The sequence below is a fragment of the Mesoplodon bidens genome (genome assembly GCF_964165515.1).
Source record: "Mesoplodon bidens genome assembly, chromosome: 5".
In the NCBI taxonomy this organism is placed as follows: Eukaryota; Metazoa; Chordata; class Mammalia; order Artiodactyla; family Ziphiidae; genus Mesoplodon; species Mesoplodon bidens.
In genome coordinates, this window is record NC_138161.1 from 108,233,487 (window position 1) to 108,257,913 (window position 24,427).

General features: G+C 39.8%; 1 protein-coding gene across 1 annotated transcript in view; it reads right to left on the minus strand.

Moving 5' to 3' along the window:
- Positions 1-24,427, minus strand: part of ATP13A4 (ATPase 13A4) — a 163,105-nt gene that overhangs the window by 31,313 nt on the left and 107,365 nt on the right. Inside the window, exons 12-18 of the mRNA XM_081234115.1 lie at positions 24,204-24,392; positions 21,152-21,213; positions 16,266-16,416; positions 14,328-14,414; positions 13,945-14,098; positions 12,676-12,787; positions 1,246-1,370 (exon numbers count right to left, since the gene is read on the minus strand). Of these exons, the coding sequence (XP_081090241.1) occupies positions 1,246-1,370; positions 12,676-12,787; positions 13,945-14,098; positions 14,328-14,414; positions 16,266-16,416; positions 21,152-21,213; positions 24,204-24,392 (880 nt within the window). The remainder of the gene's footprint in view (positions 1-1,245; positions 1,371-12,675; positions 12,788-13,944; positions 14,099-14,327; positions 14,415-16,265; positions 16,417-21,151; positions 21,214-24,203; positions 24,393-24,427) is intronic.

A 24,427-nucleotide genomic window follows, 5' to 3' on the forward strand; every position in this document is an offset into this window, starting at 1 on the left:
AAAAAAAAAAAAAAAAAGGTACTCTAACCCAAACGTCCTATACCCAGGCAAGACATCATTCACCTATCAGAGCAAAGGAAGATATTTCAGGGTATATAAAAGATCAGAGAGCATATCACCCTTCCAACCCATCCAAGGACAATTCTTCAGAAAAATTACAACCAAGCAAGGAAAGAAGCAGAACAGAAATTTCAATATGAAAGAAGAAGTGAAGAGGGAGTGTTGTGAGTGATTAGCTCTTACTTCTACATAAATCTAACTGGTAAAGGATAGATTCTGAGACTGTGTAAAATAAGTACTAAATAAAAATTTTGAAACAGAAGGGTCATAATGTAAGGGGAATTCTAACAAGTAGTAAACTAACTCAGCAGCACCTAGAAGTTGGGGTGAGGGGCTATGAAGGGAGAGGGAAAAACTGATCCAAAAGTCTCTTGGATTGGGGGGTGTGGTAGTGGAGGGGGATGGAGAAGCACAAAAGGGGAGGTGAACGTATTCTCGAGTTTCCAACATCAAATTGGGTTCAAGGACAGTGGGATAGGGAGAGAGTGCTTAGGTGGGGCAAGACTGTATCTTGATGCCAGAATTCATAGAGTTAAATGCATCTGACTTCGAGAGCAGAGAAAGGGAAGGCAATACACACTCAAAAAACATGAATGCATAAGGAAATCATTGACTCTCTACTCAGAAGCATTCATTAAGAAATTTGACACATTTCTCTTGCACAGTCCTTTCTCACTGCTCCCTTGTTTGTGATTTGGAGTTTGGGAGTGAGAGTAGAAGGGACAGCATTTTTTAATCTCCAGAATTGTAGCTCTCACTGATGGGCCTTCAATGTATTTTACAGACCATGCTGACTAAGCATTCTTCTTCTCCGAACATTTAATAATAAAAATCAACATCTTTGCATGGCTTATGTCTTCTTATTCAGTTGTTATTTCAAACGTTCCCTCTCAGAAAGGACACTTCATCTAAAGTAGCTGGTCAGACACTATACCACATCACCTGTTTTATGTATCTCATAACACTTATTGTTAGCTGTTTATTCAATTGAATGATTGATTTTCTATCTTAAGCCACGTAAAAGGATGCTCAGAGTAATAATTTTGCCTATTTTGTTGTCCATGTCCAATGTCTAGAACAGTGTCTGGCCCATAGTAGCAAGTCAACAAGATTTGCTAAATGAGTGAATCTCTGTCTATTTCCACATCAAATTCTTCCTGTTTTCACACACACTTTGTTCTATACCTGTGATCATTACAGTCCTTATCCGGGCTGAGATGAGCTCTTCCAGGGCAGGTTTTGTCTCTTCCTTCAGTCGATTCTCCAAGATCAGCAATCCCAGAAATATCAGGTCTGATTCTACCTGGTCCCTGGAAGTATATGGATGATTGAACAGAAATCACACATTACCGTCTTTCTTACAGGAAGCAAAACAAAAACAAAGTCAGATATCTTCCTCTCAGAGTGGTCCCCACTCACTCATTCACGCACCATTCCTGGGGCACTGAATGTGTGCAGGAACTATCCAGAAAGAAAACAGGAGGGGGCACAAGGATATAAAGACTTTTGTTCTGACAGAACTGAAATGAAGAGAGGATGCTTATTAAGGATGAGATTAACTTTAGTCTTTGTAGAGAATGAATTAAATTACCACAAAGCTGTCTTCCATCTTCTGTGGTGATTTTCATCACCATACCTGGTAACAACCACCGGAGAGTTCTAGCTCTGGTAGAAAACACCATTAAAAATAAGTGAGGTGAGGCGCCTTCAAGATGGCGGAGGAGTAGATGTGGAGAACAACTTCTTCCCCACAAATAAATCAGAAATACATCTACATGTGAAACAGCTACTACAGAACACTTACTGAATGCTGGCAGAAGACCTCAGCTATCCCAAAAGGCAAGAAACTCCACACGTACATGGCCATGTGGCTGACAGGGTCTTGGTGCTCTGGCTGGGTATCAGGCTTGAGCCTCTGAGGTTGGAGAGCCGAGTTCAGGACATTGGTCCACCAGAGACCTCCTGGCCCCATGTAATATCAAACGGTGAAAGCTCTCCCAGAGATCTCCATCTCAACGCAAAGACCCAGCTCCCCTCAATGACCAGCAAGCTACAGTGCTGGACACCCTATGCCAAACAACTATCAAGACAGTAACACAACCCCACCCATTAGCAGAGAAGCTGCCTAAAATCATAATAAGTTCACATACACCCCCAAACATACCACCAGGCATGGTCCTGCCCACCAGAAAGACAAGATAGAGCCTCATCCACTAGAACACAAGCACTAGTCGCCTCCACCATAAAGCCTACACAACCCACTGAACCAACATTAGCCACTGGGAACAGGCACCAAAAACAACGGGAACTATGAACCTGCAGCCTGAAAAAAGGAGACCCCAAACACAGTAAGTTAAGCAAAATGAGAAGACAGAGAAACACACAGCAGATGGAGGAGCAAGGTAAAAACTCACCAGACAAAACAAATGAAGAGGAAATAGTCAGTCTACCTGAAAAAATATTCAGAGTAATGATAGTAAAGTTGATCCCAAATCTTAGAAATAGAACGGAGAAAATACAAGAAACATTTAACAAGGACCTAGAAGAACTAAAGAGCAAACAAACAATGATGAACAACACATTAAAAATTCTCTAGAAGGAATGGATAGCAGAATAACTGAGGCAGAAGAACGATAAGTGACCTGGAAGATAAAATAGTGGAAATAACTACCACAGAGCTGAATAAAGAAAAAAGAATGAAAAAAATTGAGGACAATCTCAAAGACCTCTTGGACAAAATTAAACACACCAACATTCGAATTATAGGGGTCCCAGAAGAAGAAGAGAAAAAGAAAGGGACGGAGAAAGTATTTCGAGAGATTATAGTTAAACACTTCCCCGATATGGGTAAGGAAATAGTCAATCAAGTCCAGGAAGGGCAGAGAGTCCCATACAGGATAAATCCAAGGAGAAACATGCCATGACACATATTAATCAAACTATCAAAAATAAAATTCAAAGAAAAAATATTAAAAGCAGCGAGAGAAAAGCAACAATTAACATACTAGGAAATTCCCATAAGGTTAACAGCTGATCACTTAGCAGAAACTCTACAAGCCAGAAGAGGGTGGCAGGACATATTTAAAGTGATGAAAGGGAAAAACCTACAACCAAGATTACTCTACACAGCAATGATATCATTCAGATTTGAGGGAGAAAATAAAAGCTTTACAGATAATCAAAAGCTAAGAGAATTCAGAACCACCCCACCAGCTTTACAACAAATGCTAAAGGAACTTCTCTAGGCAAGAAACACAACAGAAGGAAAAGACCTACAATAACGAACCAAAACAATTAAGAAAGTGGTAATAGAAAAATACATATCGATAACTACCTTAAATGTAAATGGATTAAATGCTCCAACTAAAAGACATAGACTGGCTGAATGGATACAAAAGCAAGACCTGTACATATGCTGTCTACAAGAGACTAGCTTCAGACCTAGGGACACATACAGACTGAAAGTGAGAAGATGGAAAAAGGTATTCCATGCAAATGGAAATCAGAAGAAAGCTGGAGTAGCAATTCTCATGTTAAAAAAGGTATTCCATGCAAATGGAAATCAGAAGAAAGCTGGAGTAGCATTCTCAGAAGAAAGCTGGAGTAGCAATTCTCATATCAGACAAAATAGATTTTAAAATAAAGACTATTAAAAGAGACAAAGAAGGACACTATATAATGATCAAGGGAGCAATCCAAGAAGAAGATATAACAATTGTAAATATTTATGCACCCAACATAGGAGCACCTCAATACATAAGGCAAACACTAACAGCCAAAAAAGGGGAACTTGACAGTAACACAATAATAGTAGGGGACTTTAACAACCCACTTTCACCAATGGACAGATCATCCAAAATGAAGATAAATAAGGAAACACAAGCTTTAAATGACATATTAGATGAGGTGGACTAATTGATATTTATAGGACATTCCATGCAAAAACAACAGAAAACACTATCTTCTCAAGTGCTCATGGAACATTCTCCAGGATAGATCCTATCTTCAGTCACAAATCAAGCTTTGGTAAATTTAAGGAAATTGAAATTACATCAAGTATCTTTTCTGACCACAATGCTATGAGACTAGATATCAAGTACAGGAAAAAATCTGTAAAAAATACAAACACACGGAGTCTAAACAATACACTACTAAATAACCAAGAGATCACTGAAGAAATCAATGAAGAAATCAAAAAATACCTAGAAACAAATAACAATGAAAACAGGAAGACCCAAAACCTATGGGATGCAGCAAAAACAGTTCTAAGAGGGAAGTTTATGGCAATACAATCCTACCTAAAGAAACAAGAAACATCTCAACTAAACAACTTAACCTTACACCTAAAGCAATTAGAGAAAGAAGAACAAAACCAAAACCCAAAGTTAGCAGAAGGAAAAAAATCATAAAGATCAGATCAGAAATAAATGAAAAAGAAATGAAGGAAACAGTAGCAAAGATCAATAAAACTAAAAGCTGGTTCTTTGAGAAGATAAGCAAAATTGATAAACCATTAGCCAGACTCATCAAGAAAAAAAGGGACAAGACTCAAATCAACAGAATTAGAAATTAAAAAGGAGAAGTAACAACTGACATGCAGAAATACTTAAGGCTCATGAGAGATTACTACAAGCAACTATATGCCAATAAAATGCACAACTTGGAAGAAATATACAAATTCTTAGAAAAGCACAACCTTCCGAGACTGAATCAAGAAGAAATAGAAAATATAAACAGACCAATCACAAGCACTGAAATTGAGACTGTGATTAAAAATCTTCCAACAAACAAAAGCCCAGGACCAGATGGCTTCACAGGCAAATTCTATCAAACATTTAGAGAAGAGCTAACACCTATCCTTCTCAAACTCTTCCAAAATATAGCAGAAGGAACAACACTCCCAAACTCATTCTACGAGGCCACCATCACCCTGATACCAAAACCAAAGATGCCACAAAGAAAGAAAACTACAGGCTAATATCACTGATGAATATAGATGCAAAAATCCTCAACAAAATACTAGCAAACAGAAACCAACAGCACATTAAAAGGATCATACACCATGAACAAGTAGGGTTTATCGCAGGAATGCAAGGATACTTCAAAATATGCAAATCAATCAATGTGATACACCACATTAACAAATTGAAGGAGGAAAACCATATGATCATCTCAATAGATACAGAAAAACTTTTGACAAACTTCAACACCAATTTATGATAAAACCCCTCCAGAAAGTAGGCACAGAGGGAACTTACCTCAAAATAATAAAGGCCATATATGACAAACCACAGCCAACATCGTTCTCAATGGTGAAAAACTGAAACCATTTCCACTAAGATCAGGAACAAGACAAGGTTGCTCACTCTCACCACTATTATTCAACATAGTTTTGGAAGTTTTAGGCAGAGCAGTTATAGAAGAAAAAGAAATAAAAGGAATCCAAGTCAGAAAAGAAGTAAAACTGTGACTGTTTTCAGGTGACATGATACTATACGTAGAGAATCCTAAAGATGCTACCAGAAAACTACTAGAGCTAAACAATGAATTTGGTAAAGTAGCAGGATACAAAACTAATGCACAGAAATTTCTTGCATTCCTATACACTAATGATGAAATATCTGAAAGAGAAATTAAGGAAACACTCCCATTTACCCCTGCAAAAAAAAGAAAAAATACCTAGGTATAAACCTACCTAAGGAGACAAAAGACCTGTATGCAGAAAACTATAAGACACTGATGAAAGAAATTAAACACTATATAAACAGATGGAGAGATATACCATGTTCTTGGATTGGAAGAATGAATATTGTGAAAATGACTCTACTACCCAAAGCAACCTACAGATTTAATGCAATCCCTATCAAACTACCAATGGCATTTTTCACAGAACTAGAACAAAAAATTTCACTATTTGTATGGAATCACAACAGACTCCAAATAGCCAAAGCAATCTTGAGAAAGAAAAAAGGAGCTGGAGGAATCAGGCTCCCTGATTTCACACTGTGCTACAAAGCTACAATAATCTAGACAGTATGGTACTGGCACAAAAACAGAAATGTAGATCAATGGAACAGGATAGAAAGCTCAGAGATAAACCCATGCACATTTGGTCGCCTTATCTTTGGTAAAGGAGGCAAGAATATACAATGGAGAAATGACAGACTCTTCAATAAGTGGTGCTGGGAAAACTGGACAGCTACATGTAAAAGAATGAAATTAGAACACTTCCTAACACCATACACAAAAATAAACTGAAAATGAATTAAAGGCCTAAATGTAAGGCCAGACACTATAAAGGTCTTTGAGGAAAACACTCTAGAGGAAAACACTTAGAGGCAGAACGCTCCATGACATAAAACACAGCAAGATCCTTTTTGACCCACCTCCTAGAGAAATGGAAATAAAAACAAAAATAAACAAAGGGACCTAGTGAAACTTAAAAGCTTTTGCACAGCAAAGGAAACCATAAACTAGACAAAAAGACAGCTGTCAGAATCGGAGAGAATATTTGCAAATGATGCAACTGACAAAGGATTAATCTCCAAAATATACAAGCAGCTCATTCAGCTCAATATCAAAAAAAAAAGAAACCCAATCCAAAAATGGGCAGAAGACCTAAATAGGCTTTTCTCCAAAGAAGCTATACAGATTGCCAACAAACACATGAAAGGATGCTCAACATTGCTAATCATTAGAGAAATGCAAATCAAAACTACAATGAGGTATCACCACACACTGGTCAGAATGGCCATCATCAAAAAATCTACAAACAATAAATGCTGGAGAGGGTGTGCAGAAAACATAACCCTCTTGCACTCTTGGTGGGAATGTAAATTGATACAGCCACTATGGAGAACAGTATGGAGGTTCATCAAAAAATTAAAAATAGAACTACCATATGACCCAGTAATCCCATTACTGGGCATATACCCTGAGAAAACCATAATTCAAAGAGTCATGTACCACAAAGTTCATTGCAGCACTATTTACAATAGCCAGGACATGGAAGCAACCTAAGTGTCCATCGACAGATGAATGGATAAAGAAGATGTGGCACATATATACAATGAAATATTATTCAGCCATAAAAAGAAACAAAATTGGGGGATTCCCTGGTGGCACAGTGGTTAAGAATCTGCCTGCCAATGAAAGGGACACAGGTTCTTGCCCTGGCCAGGGAAGTTCCCACATGCCACGAAGCAACTAAGCCTGTGCACCACAACTACTGAGCCTGAGCTCTAGGGCCCACAAGCCACAACTACTGAGCCCATGTGCCACAACTACTGAAGCCTGCACGCCTAGAACCTGCACTCCACAACAAGAGAAGCCACGAGAATGAGAAGCCCGTGCACCGCAACAAAGAGAAGCCCCCGCTCACTGCAACTAGAGAAAGCCTGCACACAGCAATGAAGACCCAACACAGCCAAAAATAAATAAATTTATATTTTTAAAAAAAAGAAACGAAATTGAGTTATTTGTACTGAAGTGGATGGACCTAGAGTCTGTCATACAGAGTGAAGTACATTAGAAAGAGAAAAACAAATACCGCCTGCTAACACGTATATATGGAATCTAAAAAAAAACAGAAAAACAAAATGGTTCTGAAGAACTTAGGGGCAAGACAGGAATAAATATGCAGAACTAGAGAATGGACTTGAGGACATGTGGAGGGGGAAGAGTAAGCTGGGACGAAGTGAGAGAGTGGTATGGACATATATACACTACCAAATGTAAAATAGCTAGTGGGAAGTAGCTACGTAGCACAGGGAGCTCAGCTTGGTGCTTTGTGTCCACCTAGAGGGGTGGGATAGGGAGGGTGAGAGGGAGACGCAAGATGGAGGAGATATGGGGATGTATGTATACGTATAGCTGATTCACTTTGTTACACGGCAGAAACTAACACAACATTGTAAATCAATTATACTCCAATAAAGATGTTAAAAAAAATAAGTGAGGCACAAGATAAATAAAACAAAAAACCAGTTTCTCTAGAAATCAAAGCTAGAGAAATCTATGATATTTTAGTCCCAAGAAGCATGAGGCCATAATCTCAAAAAAGGAGCCCTTCTTTTGAAGCCAAGCTTCTCTCTCCCTCCCTGTCTCTCTCTGTCTCTCAGCAGGCAGCATTGCTTCTCTACATAAAGTGTGAATGTTTCTGCGAACAAAGAAATTCTTCGAGGCTCCTGACCATCGCAAGAACATTTCCAAAACCTTCCACAGGACCAAGTGCAGGGGAGTATATTTGGGATTGTGGTTTCAAAGATTCTTCCATGATTCATTTATGTGAGACCCAGATACCTCTACCATACACAAGAGCAAGGCACCAGTACCGCCCAATTCTGGTCGAAATACAGATGAAAGCAAAAAAACCAACCTGACTTGCTTGTCTCAATGTTGGGCCTCACTTCAATCAGGGGTCCGAACTAGAATTAGGAGCACTCTCCAGGACACAGCTAACACCTCCACTGGAGTGGCAGAAAGTGGACACAGCTGAACTACTCACCTCAGAGCTGGCTCAGAAGGATAGCACTTCCTATTTTTCTGAACCTGGTATTTAAGTCTCTCCATAATCTGATTCCAAATGATCTTTCCAGCTTCATCTATCACTAAATTCTTTGTCCACCCTGACCTCCAGCCAAGTTGGACCACTTACCATGGGTGTACTCTGTACACAAACATCTCTAAACATTTGCTCTAGGCGCTGTAAGACGTTTCCTCTTATTTCATGGAGAAGGTTATAAGTTCCCTTTATCTGCCATTGAAACCCTTCCTATATTTTGAACCTGAGCTCACATGCACCTCCCCATAAAGACTTCCCCAGAAAGAAACACTTGCTCCCTCAACATATTACTTATACCTCAATTTAGCTTGTATTTTATTTGTCCGTATATTATCATTCTTTGCTATCTGATCTGTCTCTCTGTCTCAGCTCCTTAAGGGCAACCTTTCTCAGTTCAGTGACAAGTTCAACAATAGTCATGCGATGCCTATCACAGAGGAGGTGCTCGGCAAACATTTGCCAGTTGAAATGCTCTACTGTCTGCTGTAACCATTTTTCGCCAGGTGACCTAGGAAAATTTACTTCCTTTTTCAGAATTTCTACTACCAGAGGGATCTCACAGGAACTAAAGTCAACCAGTCTGTCAGATCAATGACCATTTAGTGAACACACAGATAAGTGCAAGGAACAGGTCTCTGGAAAGGGGAAGAGAATATGCAGGGACTATAGTAGCTTCCAACTCCAGAGATCTGACATTCAACTCGGGGGAAAAGATTAGACCTGACCACTTTGGTTACATGGAAGGCTGGGAAAGTATCATGATCATGTGCAAATAAGAGTCCTATGGCATCAAAGAGGAAGGTGAAATCATTTCTGGGTGGAGTGACTGGAGAAGCTTTATGAGAGGAGGTGATATTTGAGCTGCTCTTTGAAGGATAACTTAGTTGATGCTTGACTCAGGTCCTCTAATCTTTCTAGTGGCCCTCATACACAGGCATCAGGTTTTAGACATTTTCAGAGATGACTGACATGGTCCAACCACAAGGAACCAGATCGGGCCAAGAAAATGGCTGCAGGGTCAAGCATCTGACAAAGTCTGCAACCCACTTTGGCACTCATTTTTCTGGTTCCTCTGGCACATGGCCTTCATAGGGTTCAGGGCACAGTAATCAGGAGACCAGCATTCTAATCCCAGCTCTGAGATTACCTTACTGTGTAACTATGGGCAAATCATTTTCCTTGTCTGGCAATCTATCTCTACTTTTATAAAAGCAGATGGTGAAACTAATGGATCTGCAAAGTCTCTTCTAGCTCTAACATGACATGATTCTTCTTTTCATTCAATCTGAGCCAGAAAATAAAGAGAAGACGTAGTCCCTTGACGGGGCTTATGCTCTGTAACTTGGAATAGCATGCTATCTTTTCCTGTTTCCTACACAGACATTATACCTCTTCCTTAAGCACCTAAAAATAATGAAGAATGGGGAGTGCAATACAAAGGAGCATTGTCACTCTTGTGATTATACTTCATGGTCTTAAAATCCATGTGATTTTTGAAAGGTGAAATATGCATAAAACGAACCAAGAACCATCAAAGAAATTATGATATCAGTGCTGGAAGCACTCTGAGTAAACACACACACACATTCACACACACACACACCCCAGAAAGAATGTTCTGCTCTAATCATGGATTAGAAAGGCTATGTAAATTGACTTAGCTAGAAGTATATGTAGTGGTGATGTGTCTTCAACACAAGATTGGCAGATTGATGACCTAAGCTCAGATCCTACCAGTGAACTTGGGTATAGACGTTACCAGATTTTGAAAAGTTGGAATTTCAACACTGTGAGAGTCAACGGTGACTCTCTTGTGTGTCACCATTTCCCACTGGAGTGCTTTGTTACATGCACAAGCCCTAAGGCCATGAGTTTGAAACTTGATTTGCAAATATTTTATTATAATAATCAGAAGCAGCAGCTTAGCAGCCAGAATCTTGATATATGTGTCAACAGGCTCTCAGGAAACAAAGTTTCATTCCCAATTCTGCCACAACCCAGACCCAAGTTTCCTCTTCTTTAAAATGTGAGATCCAGGGCTTCCCTGGTGGCGCAGTTGTTGAGAGTCCACCTGCCAATGCAGGGGACACGGGTTCGTGCCCCGGTCCAGGAGGATCCCACATGCCACGGAGCGGCTGGGCCCGTGAGCCATGGCCGCTGAGCCTGCGCGTCCGGGGCCTGTGCTCCACGACAGGAGAGGCCACAACAGTGAGAGGCCCGCGTACCACAAAAAAAAAAAAAAAAAAGTGAGATCCAATCTCAAAGTTCACTTTTAGCTCTCTGATTTGAGTGAACTGGGTTGATTAAATTATGACAAATATCCAGAATGTAATAACCAAAGTTTTAAGGGTCACAGTAAGCTGGCCCACTCTCCTGGGGCCAATAAGTCCAGGGGTCCAACATTCAATGACTTTGGATGAGCCACTTCCCACTCTGGGCCTCACCCACCATTCACAAAGAGACAAGGTTGGGACACATCAGTGATTCTTAGCAGGGGTGATACTTCCCCTAGAGGACATTTTGGAAAATTTCTAGACATGCAAAATGTTACCCTGTATCCCACATGACTTTTGAATATTTTACAGGACATTCATGGACACTAAAAAATGGTTGATACTCTCCTAAGCCAGTACAGAATTATACTGTTTATTTCACATTATTATACTATTTAGTGTACTGTGCTTTTACAGTAAATATAATACAACTATATTATAATAAGCAAATATAAAGTTATTTATACTTCTCCTAGCTCTGTTTTACATATAACCACAAAGTATTTTTTACACATTTTTAGTATTCTATTGAGTTTTACAGGAACGTAACTACCATATACAATGAGAGGAGGGTGTTCTATTTTATTCCGTTTTACCAAGAGTTTTTAGCCATTTCACAGAGTCACCTTGCTGACAGTAAGACTGCCAGTGATATTTGAGACTTTGATGCATAACACACCTGTATCAGTCTGCATTCCTGAATGTTACAGCTCCAATGATTCTACATAGGGTGCAAGAAACATATTGCTTCATTTTGTTTTAATGGAGTTAGCTGTGTATTTATGCAACTATTTATTACTTTTTATAATGCATTGTAATTTTAGCTTCTATTTTTACTATATAGAGGGCATTTTATTTCTTTTTCACAGAGAATATGTGCAGATCATGTTACATATGAATTTTATTTCCTTATATTAAAGGAAGTGATACATAATATAGTTACAGTAAGAGAGTGTTGAATCTGGCAGGGTTGAAAACAAATATATTAGACCTCCCAAATTTAAAATCCTAAATAACAAAATAAGCCTTGATTATCTCCACGGCAGTGTTACCAATAGTGGCTGACATAGAGTATTGGACATGACATTGAAAATGAAATAAACACCATAGTCTGAAAACAGTGGAAAATAAAACAACAAATAAATTTGAATTACTAATTACTCCAGTCCATTTTAGCCTTTGAGCATCCTTATTTTAATCTATACATACCAAAACTCTCTTTAGAATGGCCTCTCCAGGTTTTTCTTGTTTTTCTACATTACCTAGATTATATATTGAGTCCAAGCTATATTTATACATTTCATTAAGTTGTGTATTTTTTATCAAGATTTTTTCCAAAGAAGTGTTATGTTTTCTTTCAACAAATTCATCAACTATGATAAAAAATAAAAATAATTAAATCCCAAAATAGCTAATTAATTAATTAACTATCAAAAATAATTTAAAACCAAACTTATATTTGGTTCAAAATGGGGGCATGACCACAATTTCAAACTCTCTGAAACATGGGTTATATTCGTATGTCTGTTTTCACAAAGCTGTACAATCACATCATACGTTATAATTTATACAGCTATTTCTCATCAGTTCTCCCAGTCAGTGTTCACATCAGCTTTGTGATTTAGGCAGGGCAGGGATGACTATATCCCCATTAACTAAGTTAAGAGGCATTTCATGCACACAAATTCAGTAAGCTGTGCTGCTGGGTCCACTGCCCAGTCTGGTTCAGCTTCCCACGAAACCATTCTGCTTTATCAACGTTCACCCCACCCCATTTACCTCATCAAGGCAGTGGTATGATGGTCCATTTCCAGCTTTTTGTAGGCCAGTCCTATGACCCGGAAGCCCTGTGTCGTGTAAATCTGAAGTTCACTAACAAAACTAGTTGGTACTGTTCAGAAAATAACACAAGATTAGTATGCGGTATGAACTCAGCTAGTACTGGGGGAGAAATTCTTTACAAAGAGATCCAATTCTTGCCCAAGAAAACACGCTTCTAAAAATGTACACAAACAAGTCAGTGGGAATGTTAAATATTACTACATTGTCACGGTTGACCTCTTGGGATCCAGTGAAGAAGAAGTGAAAAGGAAGCATTCAGAAAACTAAAAAACAAAAAGAAGAAGAAGGATGGGAAAAGTGTATGATTCTTTTTTCTCCAGTTTAACCATCAAATATTTATTGAGTCTACTATGGGTCAGGAATTAGCTATGCAGAGATTGCACTGCAATTGCCACTCTGAGGATCTTTGTCTAGTAGGGTAACAGCCAGTAGACTAACAATACAATCGAATGAGATCCTTGCTATGATCCAGGCAGTTACAGCACGCTATGGAAACACTTGGTGCATCTATCAGACTGGGAAGATGTGATTAGATGGAGAAGGGAAAGGGCATTTTGGCTGAGGGAGCATCATGTGCTCAGGCACAGGGCCATGAGACAGCAATCCTTGATAGTTCATCCCAGGGGGAGCACAGGATATGAAGATAGGAGTGGTAAGGAAACTCTGGGAAGTTTGAGAGGAGTCAGATCATGAAGGCCTTAGATATGATCCTAAAGGAGATTATCCTGGAGCCTATGGGAAGCAACCAAAGAATGAAAGCAGGAATGTGCTAACATAATTATACTGTGTGACAGAAAAACCAATCTGGTCACAGTGTGAAGGGTGAATTAGAGTAGGGGACACTGGGGGGCAGGGAGCAAATTCACCAACTATGAAGTGATCCAGTGGAGAGATGATGAGGGCCTTGAGGTGATGGAGTGACAGGGCCATGGATTAGCAATTGACAAGACAGAGGCACTGAGGGAGAGAGAGGAATCCAGGAAGAATCCTAAACTGGGATGGGGGAGTAGTACTTTCATTCACTAAGATGGAAAATATAGAGAGTGAGAAAGATAAGCTTGGTTTTGGTACCAAGTTTGAGATGCCAGTGAGTCATCAAATTGGTGATGGCCAGTAGGCAATTGGATTCATCGATCAAATGCTGAGGGGACATATGTGGGTTGGAAATACAGATTTGCCCATTGTAATATAAGTCTGTCCACTTACCTGTCTCAGGTTGGCAAAAGCTGGCCACCCTCTCTGGTGCACCTTTCATGAATGCCAGCCAGTCACCCCCCATCTCTTGGACGATGACTGTCATCCTCTGCAGCGCTGATGAGAATGGGAACTGATGCAGGATTGCAATTCCTTCCACTGGGACCTGGATGAGGGATGGGGAATGGAGAGAGACACACCACATAGCTTCTAGCTATGGGAAATTAATGACTTCTTTTCCAATCCTTAGTTTAGCAAATAAGGGAAACAAGGTCTCACCAATTTTCACATGTGGAATTCAAAGAAGACACATCTCTGAGCTTTCAAGATTGTGGGCCTGACAGGACTTTCCTTCTGAGTTGGGTTTTGTGGGGTAGAGAGCAGGCAAGGCTTACCTGGCTGGCTGTTTTGCAGGGCTTAACAACCATGGCACATGCCGGTGCTCCCTTGATGTGGAAATCATGCCCGGAAACCACCATTTCCTATTTCAAACAGGATGTTTCATTGTAGAGATTTCTTTCTTGTTCATCCACTAATACTGTGCTCAAACCCTTCCCTTGAGATTTAAATCTCAAGCCGTCTCAATGTATTCTCCTCCCTCAGCTACACGGAGGTGAACCAGACTTAATTCGCCACACACAAAAATAATGCATCGGAAATGCTAGGAACTTGAAGGGCAGACACTTCTGAATTATTCATGCAATTTCTCCTGCTTTCTCTGCTGGAATGTGCTGTATAAAGGCTCATTCTCCATTTCTGAAGGGCTTAACTTGAAAACACTGAGCGTGAATAGCCCGCACCTTGCTGCCTTTTTTCTCCTGGTTCACTGTTGCTCCTGCTCTTCGCTCTCTGTCTAATTTGGATTGATGGTCCCCAGGGTACAGCAGGGCAGGGACTGTGATGTATGTGGTTAATGTTCAGTAAACACTCAGGAATTGCTATAATAAAGACCCTAAATTATAGTCAGAGGAACCTTTTACCCAAAGATGTCAAAATGCTTTATAATCACCTCACTGAGTGGCAGAAAAAATCTCAGAGAAGAAATTATAATCCCTACTTAAAGGTACAGAAACAGTAACCCAAGAAGGATGGAGAAAGTTACATCAGACTGCTACAGAACCATGCCCTTTTAGCGTTGGAAGGGACCCTAAAGATTGTCTCCTTCAGTGGGGCTCACACATGTATCACAGGGGCCTGGAGCTGAACCAGGCTATAGGGGGTGGAGGAGGGCTTGTAGCTAAGTAGGTGGGGATGTGTGTTCCCTAAGCTGTGCTTTTACTCCCCATTTTCTATCTCAACCAGAGTAACTCCAACGATTTGTTTTGTGTAGGATGCTTTTTTTTTTTATTAGTTTCTGCTTTATAACAAAGTGAATCAGTCATACATATACATCTGTTCCCACATCCCTTCCCTCTTGCGTCTCCCTCCCTCCCACCCTCCCTATCCCACCCCTCCAGGTGGTCACAAAGCACCAAGCTGATCTCCCTGTGCTATGCGGCTGCTTCCCACTATCTATCTACCTTACGTTTGGTAGTGTATATATGTCCATGCCTCTCTCTCGCTTTGTCACAGCTTACCCTTTCCCCTCCCCATATCCTCAAGTCCATTCTCAAGTAGGTCTGTAAAATTTCCTTTTAAGAAAAGATTCCAGCTTTTTTGTTTTCTTTTAGGTGAACACTGCTGGTCTAATTCAATCCCCTCATTTTAAAGTTATGGAAAACCCCAACAGGAGAGATGACCTCACGAGGTGAAGGAGTCAATCAGAACAGAGCCAAGACTAGAACCGGGAGAGCCGGGTTCCTCCTCCTGAACAAGGCCATTTGATCTGAAATCTACTTCAGAGTCTCAACAAAATCCCTCATGGTTTTCCTTTTAATTGTCTAGTCTTAGAGACAAAATTAATACTAAAGTAGTAGGAATAAAACTCCTGGTAACAACGAATTATCCTAAGCACTGGCGACAGTGATGTTTCCTAATCCCCAATGTTCTAGATAACTCTGAAACCAGACATGGCTCATACTACAGCTGGAAAGTGTTAGAAAATAATTACATAATAATTATACTAATACTATTGAGCTGGTAATATATATTCCAGGCACAGCACCAGGGATTTTTTTTAATGCGTCTTTCCACTTAATCCTCACAATAACCCTAATATGGAAATACACTGTACAGAGGAGAAAACTGGGGCTTAGATGAGTTTGCCCCTCAAGGCCATATTTACTCCATATTGGAGACCTCACATTTTTATGAGTATTGAATAGCTATGATAAAACCTGGCTTGGTCTGGCATTGAAGAAGCTTCTTAGAATCTTTGCAGAACAGAAGCTTACCCAGGTAGTAGCTTCAAACATTTTGAGGTCCAGTGGGTCTCCATGGATGGTCCCATCCAGGAGGATCAGAGAATGGCAGCTGGCCATGGCTGCATACAGTGGGCCCCATGGCAAAGCCTTGCCTGAGGCAAAGTTGTGGACTTCCTGGAAGCTAAAGGAGAAAAGGGAAAGGGCTTTAGTCTATTCCTCCAGCCAGAATGGAGCTTCTGGAGGTGACCATCCTTTTAAAAAATAAGTTGATATGCTTTGTTACATTACATATCCACACTCTAATCTCCCCAAATGAATAGTGCTTCATTCATCCACCGTCCTTACATAAGTTCAATGAGTATGAGAAAAAATCCTGAGGTTCTCTCAAGCTCTTTCTTCCCTCTTTTCTTTACCCTCTCTCTGGCACTGATTTCAATCCAGAGGTATAGAAAGAGCTAGAAGTATCACCCTTAGTTCTAAGTGCATCCACTCCCACCTGAGCTTCCAGACCACTTTATCTCTTATGCTGTGAGACAGAACAGGCTAGCTCATGCTATAGCTACTTGTGTATATCTGTGTATCTCCTTCAATCTATTCTTCAGGGCAGGGCTGTCTCTTCCATATCTCTCTCTCTAACATATCTGATGTTTGGTCCACAGTAGACAGTCAACAAATTTAAGAGCAAATAAATGAATGAGTTGGTTACTAGAAATCTGAAAGACCATAATGGTAAAGAAATGAATTTTTTTTTTTTTTTTTTTGCGGTACGCAGGTCTCTCACTGTTGTGGCCTCTCCCATTGCGGAGCACAGGCTCTGGACACGCAGGTTCAGCGGCCATGGCTCACAGGCCCAGCCGTTCCACGGCATGTGAGATCTTCCCGGACCGGGGCACGAACCCGTGTCCCCTGCATCAGCAGGCGGACTCTCAACCACTACGCCACCAGGGAAGCCCCAAGAAATGAAATTTTGAAAAGACATTTTGAAAAGGACACGGCATTCTCCTCTTCCACCCTGGCATCTAGGATCTATATTGCAGCCATCATTACCATTGCTTCCTGTAGAAAGTGCCCTCATCTAAAATCTACTGAGACACAACTCAAACATCATATGCAGGGTTCTTTTACTAACTCAGAGTTGAAGTCATCAAGTTTGGCATTGGGCCTACAAAAGGATGTCCTCTGGACCTTATTGGTCAGTCCCTCCTTACATGTTTAGCACAGTGAACGGTTCACAAGGCAGGCCATACTATTTGGGGGATCCTGAGCGGCTGAAGGTGCTTCCTGGATTAAGACCAAATCTGACTCTTGGAGCCAGTCAGAATCTACTTGTTCCTCCTCCTCCACATGTCAACTTCCTTCAGATCTGTGGCCAGCTTGGCTGTACCCCCTTTAATACTCCCTTCCTCTGGGATTACACAGGAACCTCTAGCTGTGCTTCCAATGTGCAGTTTCCAGACCTCTGACCTTCCTAGTTACTGTTTCTTGAAAGAATTTGTATTTTTTACTATTTACCATAGTTTGTCTTAAAACATGGTCTCCAGGATCAGACTATTATCTCTCATGATATGGACCCTGCATTTCCTTCAGTTCCTCTAGCGTTTTGTTCCTGAAAGCATATACATCAGAATGTTAACTCGTAATTCAGCCCTATTTCTTTCTGGTTTCCTCATTCAAGCTTCCTTAAGAGCTCAAAAACCTCTCGACTGAGCCTGTTGATCATATCATTATATATTGAAAGATCAAGTTATCTCAGTGGTTACAGTATGTCTCTGGTATTTTAGTAACATCTAAAAGGAAGCAGTCACCATCAGTGATTAACGCAGATTCTCAAGCTCACGCTGTAAAGCAAACACAGATCAGGAAAAAAGAATCTTATCTTTAAGATGGCACACAAACTGTCTTCCGTATGTAATTCTGAATACACAGTTCTGAGTTTGGGAGGACTGGGCCAGACCCTGGTTTACACAAAAATAAATAGAACCCTCTGTCATCGCTGACCTTGAGCTATTATTTGAATGTTTATGACTTATCAAGACCAGGTAGCTCAGGTACACTTCCAATGACTTTGAAGTACCTGGCACATTAGGCAGGCCCTCTTTGGAAAAGATAAGAATTATTAGAAATGAGCTTACATTTTACAATAAGATATTTAACAGCGACTAATTCAAGTGCTGACTTCTTGCTTAGAATTTAATCTGTTTTCTCTTATGCTATCAATTAAATTTGTCAATTAAAAAAACTTTGGGGGAATTCCCTGGTGGTCCAGTGGTTAAAAATCCACCTTCCAATGTAAGGGACGTGGGTTCAATCCCTTGTCAGGGAACTAAGATCCCACGTGCTATGGGGCAGCTAAGACTGAGCGCTGCAACTACTGAGCCCGTGAGTTCTAGAGCCCATGTGCCACAACTAGAGAGCCTGCATGCTGCAACTACTGAGCCTGCACACCACAGCTAGAGGGAAGCCTGCACACCACAACGAAGAGCGCACGTGCTGCTACTAAGACCTGATGCAGCCAAATAAATAAATAAATACTTTAAAAAATTAAAAAAACTTTTAATTGCTCTTTTAGTCATTTAGAGCCAACTTTGACCTTTTTGAAGGAGGGAAAGGAGGGAGGGGGGAAGGAGAGCGACAGATTGGATTAATCTATCAATAATCAATAATCTATCAATTATTTTTATTTATTTGACAAGTCACTTTTAGAAACAGAAAGTTTTAAAAGTTTTGTGAATAAGATGATGTCAAATCAATAAGGAGAAAAGCATTCAAAAGATGGAACATATTAAGTTCACTTTAAATAAACAAACATTTATTGTGCATCTACTATGTGTGCCTGCTGTAATGCTATATAGCATTAGGGACACAAATATAAATAAGAAAAAGACTGCTCTCTGAATGCTCACATATTTGAATAAATGCATACATTTTTTATAGACACTGAAACAGGAAAATACTAGAAACAAGAAGACCGGGTATATATCCAAATCTATCTTCAAGAGAAAATGAAAAGAACTTTAGAAAGTTGCCACTTGTAATAGCCTCCTTCTATAGACTAAAATGGTTAGAAGCACCAGGATTAATTTTTCAACTCCAGAAATGGATTTGTTTATAAATAATACATTAATATGAAAATGTGTTAAACATATATAATTAAAACATTTTATAGATAAATCATACATCATTTGCATAATGCAGAAGAATCATGATGTACCTTTTATGTATAAGATGCTTTGTGATTTAGGTTGCAAGTTTGAGAGGGAAATATTTTCATTAAAAAAACAAAACCTGAGCTCATGCAGCTCAATATTGAAAAAACAAACAACCCCACCAAAAAATAGGAGGAAGATCTAAGCAGACATTTCTCCAAAAAAGACATACAGATGGCTAAGTGGCACGTGAAAAGATGCTCAACATCACTAATTATTAGAGAAATGCAAATCAAAGCTACAATGAGGTATCACCTCACACCAGTTAGAATGGCCATCATCAAAATATCTACAAACAATAAATGCTGGCGAAGGTATGGAGAAAATGGAACCCTCCTACCCTGTTGCTGGAAATGTAAATTGATACAGCCACTATGGAGAACAGTATGGAGATTCCTTAAAAAACTAAAAATAGAGCTACCATATAATCCAGCAATCCCATTCCTGGGCATATATCTGGAGAAAACCATAATTCGAAAAGACACATGCACCCCAATATTCATTGCAGCACTATTTACAACAGCCAGGTCATGGAAGCAACCTAAATGCCCATCGACAGATGAATGGATAAAGAAGTGGTACATATATACGATGGAATATTATTCAGCCATAAAAAGAACGAAATTGGGTCATTTGTTAGACGTGGATGGATCTAGAGACTGTCATACAGAGTGAAATAAGTCAGAAAGAAAAAAACAAATATCATATGTTAACACATATATGTGGAACCTAGAAAAATGGTACAGATGAACTGGTTTGCAGGGCAAAAATTGAGACACAGATGCAAAGAACAAACGTATGGACACCAAGGGGGGTGTTCATATTGCTAGTTTTGATCACAAACTAGCGATTGGGATTGACATGTATATACTGATGTGTATAAAGTGGATGAATAATAAGGACCTGCAGTATAAAAAAATTAATAAAATGAAATTCAAAAGCAAAAAAAAAAAAGACAAAAAAAATAATTAAAAAAAACCCTGAAATCACCTATACCTCAATTTAAAAACAAAACCCTCGAAACCTGAATTTGTCATATGTTCGTATTCTGATCAGGCTGGAAGTTGCAGCGGGGAGAAAAAGCAGGCAGAGAAGCAAACCGAAACAAGAGAGCCCCAGCAGAGGGACATGGAAATCTTTACCACGTTAAGTTGTAAACTGCCAAAACGGAGTCCATTCTGGCCAGAAAAGAGGAGTTTCTGGCAGCCAGAAAGTAGTGTTGCCAGAACTAGAATACCAAGGAAAATGAAGTACACTAGCTGTGGTTCCACAGATGTTCCTCGTCCTGAAATTCAGTGTCTACAAGTCAGGGCAGTGTTCCTCCTAGCATATGGAAAGGCTTCAGTTTGTACAAGGAATGTTACCTCCTTGAAGGACAGTGTCTTGGTACTGTCCAGATGACACACACTGGCCCCGAACTAATATGCTGACAGCAAATCACATTTTAGCAAAGATTTAAATGAAGTGTCAAAACTTGCCCTTCATCTCCTGGGTTCTGTGAGTGTCCCAGGGCTGGGACTGGGGTGGAGGAAATATGCACATTTTAGTGAGCTTTGGAAGTAGTCAAGGAGAGAAATTAAATGAAGATACTCTGGCAACTACTGCTCACCAAAGCCAGTGCCAACATCTTTCCATTATTAGTATTCAGGAAGAAAATCAAAGAGTTCTGGGAAAAGAGAAATGGCAATGCATTTGGTCCCAAGTACTCACCCACTCCTATCACAGGGCACGACTCCCCAGAGATCCAAGCCATCCCTTGTTAAGGTACCTGTCTAAACAGAAACAAGAGCTCAGTTGACTCTGAAGATGCAGCAGTCCCACAGTGACACTGATAAGCTATGTTTTAACAGGAAAATATATGTCACAACACATGATCAAGATCAGCTCTTCAAGGAAGGACACAATAAAATGGGTATCTGGAGTCCTGGGTGGAAGATTTGATGAACTCATAGCAGTTGTGTGACAAGCTGGCACTTAATCTCTTTGAACTTTAGTGTTCTCAGCAATAAAGGGAAGAAAACGGTACCTGCCTTACATATTTCAGAGGCTTGTTTCGAGAATTTAACAGAAGATTGAATGGATAGGAGAGTCCTTGGTAAGCCTGCTTTTAAGAGCTATAAAATGGGTGAGTCTCCACAGATATAGAGAACAGACTCGTGGTTGCCAAGGAGGGGGGCGGTGACGGAGGGATGGATTGGGAGTTTGGGATTAACAGATGCAAACTATTATATATAGGATGGATAAAAAACAGGGTCCTACTGTATAGCACAGGGAAATATATCCAGTATCCTGTGATAAACCATAATGGAAAAGAATACGAAAAAGAATATATATATGTATAGCTGAGTCACTTTGCTGTGCAGCAGAAACTAAACACAACATTGTAAATCAACTATATTTCAATACAATTTTTTAAAAATGGGTGAGTCCCAGCATTTATAGCAAAAGTTAAAAGTATGTCATCAGAAACAAGTAACGGAAGTAGAATTTTTCACTGTTCTAAAGAAATATTATAGTTTGCTCTTTGACATCTATTTGGTAAAAAGGGGTTTGTTGGTATTTCTCTCAGTGTGGTATAGTGATGAAGAGCTTGGACTGGGCTAAAACACCAGCTGTGTGACCTGGGCCAATTATTTAATCCCCCTAAACATCAGAGCCCTTATCAGTAACATGATCATAATCATATAGGGTTGTTTTAAAAATTAAATGAGATACTACAAAGTGCTTAACTTAATGTCTGGCATAGAGTAAGAGCTGAGAATAATAATAATTGCTCATAATTATTACTTACTTTTTTATTCAAATTCATATCACAATTATCTTTCCCACCCCCTGTTTCCTTTTCCAAGTCCAAGGATAACATGATCCTAGAACCAGAACATCTTTTCTTATGATGCTAGTTTGATCACGAAATAACAATGAGATGGTGGCAAGAGCCATATTAACCTTCTGTTCTTGGTAGATCTCTCTGATATTCAAGTAATTATAAAATACAGCTCTGATCCCATTAATTCTCTGCTATCAAAAACCTTCACTGTACTGTTTAATGGGTACCGAGTTTCCTTTTGGGAAGAGGGAAGAAGTTCTGGAGATGGATAGTGGTGATGGTTGCACAGAAATGTGAATGCACTTAAAGCCACATAAAAATGGTTAAAATGGTAAATTTTATGTTATGCATCTTTTGCCACAATAAAAAATAAATTAAGAAAATGGGAGGCAACAATAAAAAAGAAGAAAAAACACCTTCAATGGCTCCCCACTGTCTAAAGAGTATGTAAAAATTTCTTAGCCATACATTTGAAGTTTACAACACCCTCCTCCATTACTAATGTTGTGCTCTGATCAAAATCACACTCTACTGCTCTCCTGACTCCTTGCCCACATTCGCCTGCCTACAATGTCCTCGGGTTGTATAACTTTTTGAATTTTCTGTATATTATGATATTTGACATGTTACGAGATCTCTCTCTCTTTTAAATCTATTTTTAATTGTGAAAACAGTGGTTTACATTATATGTTATAAATAAAATTATATAAGTTTTGTGTGTACAGCATTATAGTTCTACTTCTGTATACCATACAGTGTGCCCACCACCAAAAGTTTAACTTAAGAAAGCTTTCTGATGGACAGACTGCCTCCTTGGGGCTAGCCAATTCTTAGAGATAACCAGGGTCTCAGCCAACAGCATGTCTTTGATATGCAAACTAACCAGTCAGGAGTCATACCTTCTCTATCTGACCAGATTCCCCAGGAAACAGTCTCTCTGACTTAATCACCCCAGCTCCAGCTACTAGACAACTAAAGACCATTCCTATAGCCCAAAGCCCACCAAAATCATTCACACTAGCCAATTGTCAGCTGTGTACCCTGCTCTGTCTTGCCCTTCCTGCAGAAACTCCTATAAAGGCCATAACCCAAGCACTCCCCTCACTCCTGCTTTGCTTCCTGATCAAAATCTGGCATTCCTCCTGGGGCCTTGCCTGGTGAGACACGGCTCTTCTGTCTAGAGGAACTGTGAGTAACATTAAACTCTTCTTTCAATGGCATCGACCTCTGCCTGCGGTCACTTAGTCACCTTTACAAATTAAGACCCAGGCACAAAACAGCCCTTCATTTCCATCTTACCCTCTTACAGCTCTCACCTTCACGCCAGCACATGTGTATATAGACAAAAAGAATATATTCAGGAGAATCAGAGGCTGATTGGGAGTAACTGGCATGGGATCAAGGATTATTTTAAGCAATATACTGCAGATGGGAAAATATAGTAAGGGATTGACTGGGGATTTATTTTAACCAAGTCTCATAGTAAGACACAGCTAAATAAACTCTTCCTTTTTTATTCATTCATTCATTCAATGAATATTGACTGAGCACTGACTGTGTGCCAGGTAACGGTCCTAGCATTAGGGATACAGTAGTAACCATAATAAAAGTCTTAAATTTTGTTCTTTGCATGAAGGTATTGACTACAGAGGGACAGAATGCTATTTTAATTCATTGTGTTTCATAGAATATTGGAGGAGGAAGAACCCTAAAATATTCACCTATTCTGTCCCTACTCTTCCTTCTCTATACCCTAGAGTCTGAGAGCTCAAGAGATGTGTCTGTCCTAGATCACACATCCAACCAGAGACAAAATGAAGTCAGGTACCCAGTACCCACATCTAATGTTTCCTGCCTCACAAGAGTGTAAAGTACCTGTGCATGATGACAATGATAATAAAAATGTCACTGAGGATGAGAATGAAACACACATACCTTGTCAAAGCAGACAAGGTTTAATTGTCCACATACATTAATCCTCTGGGGGCTAATACAAAAGATGCCTCTCTTCTTCAGCCTCCGCTGGGCATAGATAATGCCTGTGGTCAGGGCAGCAGGTAGAGCGGGAGGAACTGCAATTGTGATGACATCAAGGGCTTTCTTCACCACCTCCTCCGGAGGTTCCTGGGAAGATAAAGTCCCTCTTTAGCTATTACAGA